The 5,599-nt window shown below is 34.7% G+C and overlaps 1 protein-coding gene across 1 annotated transcript in view; it reads left to right on the top strand.

Moving 5' to 3' along the window:
* LOC102826190 (chromosome unknown open reading frame, human C9orf41) overlaps positions 1 to 3,876 on the top strand; it is a 58,662-nt gene extending 54,786 nt beyond the window's left edge. Inside the window, exons 7-8 of the mRNA XM_006834925.1 lie at positions 2,480 to 2,583; positions 3,541 to 3,876. Coding sequence (XP_006834988.1) covers positions 2,480 to 2,583; positions 3,541 to 3,642 — 206 coding nt within the window. The 3' untranslated portion in view covers positions 3,643 to 3,876. The remainder of the gene's footprint in view (positions 1 to 2,479; positions 2,584 to 3,540) is intronic.
* Positions 3,877 to 5,599: the final 1,723 nt, after the last annotated feature.

Raw genomic sequence — 5,599 nt, 5'->3', positions numbered from 1 at the left:
TCTGGATCTAAATTCCCCAGCTGCTCCATCGCTCCACGTCATCGTCTCTGCCTCCATCTCAGGCATCACTGCTTCTCTGGGTAGGGTCCTGCTTTACACTCTTCACCATTGATGGTCCCAGGGACCTCCGCTCCTAGATTGAAAAGTTAATCACTCCCCTCCTTGCTATAAAACCTTTACATTTCCAACCCTCACAATCAGCCCTGATAATTTGTCATTTTCGTGTTTTTACTCTTTATGCCATGTACTTATTCTTTACTGCGTATTACTCATACTGAATGCCATGAGTATGATTCAATTCCCAATCTGTATTTTTGCTCTAAACATCTCTCATTTACTCTTAAGCCAGTATATCCAACTTGAACATACCAGACACTTCGAAATGTTTGTCTTTTAAGAAAATTATTCCTATGCCCTCATGCCCTTCTTTTACATTATTTACTAAGATTTTCCCAAGTAGAAACCAGGGTCCTCACCATCTGCCTTGTATCTAATCAGTCTATATGTTGTATCTCTTAAAACCCCTTAATAGCTCTTGAATCTCAACAATGGCACTATTGATATTTTGGTCTTCATTATTCTTCTGGGGGATGGAATAGGATGCTTAGCACGATCCCTAGCCACTACCCACCTCCCCAGGTGTAGCAGTCAGATATGTCTTTAAACATTGGGAAATGTCCCCTGGGTGGCAGATTTGCTCAAGTCCTTGTCATTGCCCTCATCATTGCTTGTCTGGATTACTGCAGTGGTTTCAAACACTAGGATATCCTTGCTTACAAGTCATCTTCAAGCTCCATCCTCTAACCACTTGTCCAAATTGGCACCAGAGTGATTTCAGCATGCACGCCTGCTCTTGTCAAACTCCCTACATAAATTGCTAATTTTTGTAATAACCTCTGACTGGTATAAAGATTTGATATACAGTCTGACTTTCTCTTTATTTTCTACTTTTAAATTCGATTTTTTTCTTTATTTCCATTTATTCTTTTTTCTTCCTCTGTTCTTTTATGAACATTTGCATTTTGATTTCTTTTACAGTAAGCTTTATTTTTTAATTTTGTAGGAAAAAATATTCATGTGTATATAAAATGTGTGTGTATGTATGTGTGTGTGTTTAGATATGTAAAGAAAAGCCAAAGTGCATAGAGAAAACTTCAAACCATAAGTGAACTAGGCAGGCAATATAAATTTACAAGTTATATAAGAATAAACATATATGACTGATAACACATGGAAAAAGTGTTCCCCTCACTGCTAGCCAGATAAATATTAATGAGATACCAATTTTTACTGATCATATTTGCTACAAGTTTTAAAATTTTACTTGAAACTTTGGTAAAGTGCAATAAGGTAGGGTATGTTCATAACTGCTGTGATATAGCAAAGTGAATGACTAGCCCATGGGTAGTTACTTAGTGGGTGTTAGAGCTGCAATATGAACTGGGTAATGTCGCCTCCTCTGTCCAGGAAGCTTTCTATATAGCTTGCCCTTTCCTTACATTCTCTCCTACCCCGGCTTCTTTGAGGACCTGTCTCTGTTTTCACATGGTATCTTGTTCATAGTTGTAGTTTTGCATTTATTTAATGGAATTATAATTATAGTATGCCTTTGGAATTTGAGAACTTAGCATTTCTGATTCAGCTTCTTCTTCTTCAGAAACTCAGGAGTTACAGGTATGTTTGCATGACATGTGGAGAATCACATACAAATCTGGTATACCAGAGGAACTCTTCCCATGAGTGTAGGCCCAGCACTGAAATGTCAACTATAAGTCCAAAGTTTCAAAGATCTGGACATGGCATAAAATGTAAAAACACTAAAAGGATAAACAAATACTTGGTGCACACCAATATTTAAGGCAACATTGAACGTGAGATAATTATTTTTTAAATTGTTGAACTCATACATGCAAAGGTGTATTGACCTTTTTAACTATTTTTAAGGCTTTGTCATTCCTTGGCAAATATAAAGGTTCTTTATATCCTTTTTTTTTTTTTTTTTTTTTTAATCGCATGTGCTAGAATCTGGGAGTCCTGGTTGGTTTGAACCACGAGGTTGGTAGTTCAAACTCACCGTCCACTCCTTGGAAAACGTATAAAGGGTGGCTATGAGTGGGAACTGACACAGCAGCACTTAAGGCCAACAAAAGCACTGGAGTCTGAGTTCCTTTAGCTGAAAAACTTTCCATCGAGTCAGCTCTAACAAAGGTAGCCCCATGTGTTACCAAGTATAACTGCCCCATAGCATTTCATTGGCTGATTCTTCGGAAGTAAATTGCAAGGCTTTTCATCCAAGGCACTTCTGGGTAGACTCAGAGTTGCAGTCTTTCTGTTAGTACCTTAGCATGTTAACTGTTTGCACTACCCCAGGACTCCCTTCATTGTAGGACCAACTTACTCAACTTGTAATTCAGACTGGCACAGTTACTAGTGCATGCTTACATTTAAGTAATTCATTCATAGTGTCTTTAAATCATAGGTCCTCTGCTGTACCACTTTGAAAATTTGGCAAATGAACTTTCTATAGAATTGAGCTATGAAGACATTAAGAATGTTGTTCTGCAATATGGATTCCAGGTAGAGGTAAGGATGAAATGAAGTACTGACAAAGTCTAACTTTCAAAGTACTTGAACATTCAGGGTGAATGGGTGTGGGAGGGATAATGGGAGTGTACCCACAAATGTATATAAGTCTGACAGAGGAGTTTTGTACATTGGTGTTTACCCTTGCTTCAAATAAGTTCATGGATATAGTAAAACAATATTACGGGGCAAAGTTATGAAAGCTTCTTAGACATAACCACAAACACTTTTAGGGAATAAGTTGCTGGACCTAGGAACTCAGGACCATAGTCTTGGGGAACACCAAGGTCAATTGGTATAACATAGTCCACAAAGACAACGTTCTATATCCAGCTTTTGTAAGTAGTGGCTGGGATCCTAAAAGCTTGCAAGTGGCCATCTAAGGTACAACTATTGGTCTGTCTCTGGAGGAAAGAAGACTCGATAGCACTTAACAACATAGACTTTCATGATGAATACTAAGTAGGTTAGATTCTAGGGAAGCAGAGAGGGAGCCAGATGTAAAAGGGATACTTACCATTGTATGTCCTTTTGCAGTGTTTGATATTTTTTATCTTGTACATTGTTACAGGGTTTTATGATATTTTAACTGTTATGTTCTAGTTGTACATTTATCTAGAAGCATTCTATTCATTTTAAAATAAACAACAGATTTGTTCTTTAAAATAAAGATATGCAATATACTTATATGGTTTCAAATTCAAGCTCTGGAATTAGACTGCCTGAGTGCGAATCCCAGTTCTGCCACTGTATATCAGCAGTGTGACCATGGGCAAATTACCATAGCCTGTCCACACTTCAAATTTTTGTAAAAATAAGATTTCTAGTAGTATCAATCATATGAGAGTAATAAATGAATTCATATACAGACAGTGCTGAAAATAGTGACTGCCATTTTTAAATGCATAATATTGGTTAGTGGCATTATTATTATCTTCATTATTATTTCTATTACAGGTGGAAAAAGAATCTGTCTTGTCAACATATACTGTGAATGATCTCTCCATGATGAAATACTACTACGAATGTGTCTTGTTTGTGGTTCGTAAACCACAATAATTGTCTCAAATGATATTTACAGGAAAAAAGTTTTAACAAGAACAAATGCTGAAATAAACAATTCACAACCAACTATTAGTAATGACAAGACAAGACCTCAAATCAGTGGTGCCTTCTTATTCCTAAAACAATTTAGAAATAACATCTATTTTCTTAATATGTGTTTATTGCTTTTTCTGAACTATATTATGCCATGTATATTTGAATGAGACAAGTGAAAATGGAGGAAAAGTCTTTAAGTATACACTGTTTCCCTACAGCACAGAATTGTACCAGTGTCTTCATGAAGTTCTCTGCCATATTGATGACTAATAGTATTTAAAGCTTATAATAATATCGTCATTTTAAACACATTGAATGTATTATGTTTTAGAATTGTCTGAGTATCCTCTGTCACATACAACATCTAGGATTGGGACTTTTTGTTCACTTTAGACCTACACAGTCTGTACATAAAATGTGTGTCTATTCTTTTATCATTCAAATTATTTTATTTTTCTAGCTCAGCTAAACTTAGAGAAGCATCAAGTATTTCATTCTTATGTAGTACTAAATTTAACAGCATCACAGGCCAGTAATCTGAGAAATTAAGACTTTCATCCTCACTAATTTAAACATTTTTTGAAAACATGTCACTGAATCACTCTGAAATATTTAAAATCTCAGCATCCCAAGTGAGACATAAGTGTTCGTTAAAAGTAGAGTTAGCAAACCAGGAAAATAAGAATAAAATTTGCCCACTCAAAATGTATCATTTAAACTAAACGAATACAGTTTAGCAGTGTGATGTTTACAATAATGTCTTTAGATTACTGGATTATAAAAGCAAGCACTTACTTTTTTTTTTTCATTATAATAATTAGTATACTAGTAAAAACTCACAATGGTATTAATGTGGAGCAATTTTGAATATGAAATTCAGGGATAAATTACTGCCCATGGTCTGTGTCTTTAATATTATATAAGCAGCAGCCATTAATGTAATTTCAGATTCACATCCATTTTATTCCCTGATAGCTGGAGCTTGCTTTAAATTTCTGCTGCTTTAAATTTCTACCTCTAGAAGATCTTTATTGGAGAGAATTTTCCTTTGTATTTTTGTATGTTTATTACTCTGTTTCCAATAGCTGGCAAAGTAGAGATGACTAACTTAATGCTTTCATTTTTTTCTTGGAGAAAAAGAAGTACTCTTGTTTGAGTACTGTCACAGATGATTATGATTGAATGAAGTGATCTCTGTAGATATTTGGATTAATCCAGATGGACTTAATCACAATGTGTGGGTAAGGTAAATGACATTTTAAATCTAGAAACATTTATAAATCTTTAGACCTTTGTTGTCAGGTTGAGGGAGTCACTACATGATTTGATGTTTTACTCAGAGGGCCTTTTCTGCGTAGTAAGGGAGTTCTTTGGATCTTTCTTCCTGTTACACAGTAACATTCTCTGGAGTTACTTTAACTTGTCAAGTTATGGAGCCCTGTAACGTGTTTGTCTTTGTTTTAGTTTTTAAAAAACAAATTCTCTTCTTTGTGTTCCTTCAGTATTTGGTAGATGTTCATTTGGTAAGAATTCACATTACCTACAGGAATGAACTTGAAATTAATTGCAAGGTAAAAGAAAAGAAAACAAAAAAACCCCACTTTTCCTTTTTTAGAAAGATAGGAAACTTAAACAGAGTCTAAGTACATGAGAAAACCCAGGGAAAAGAAAGAATGCATGCTATCTTTGAGTAATTTAAAAATGCTTTATTCACTGACTGGTATTTACTTTTTATAACAGCAAAACAAATGATCCATATTTTTAAAAAGAGCCAATACAAGCCAACACCAGTAGTTAGGCTCTTTTTCTTAAAATTCTTTTCACTATTAGGATTTATTCTTTAACAATGTTACTTATGTTTCTAAATTTTAGCTTATATTTTAGTTAATTCTGAAATCTATTTCATGTTTGTCAT

This window comes from Chrysochloris asiatica, unplaced genomic scaffold, assembly GCF_000296735.1.
Source record: "Chrysochloris asiatica unplaced genomic scaffold, ChrAsi1.0 scaffold00014, whole genome shotgun sequence".
NCBI lineage: Eukaryota > Metazoa > Chordata > Mammalia > Afrosoricida > Chrysochloridae > Chrysochloris > Chrysochloris asiatica.
The sequence above is the reverse complement of the archived record's forward strand: the minus strand, read 5'-3'. Positions and strand labels throughout refer to the sequence as shown.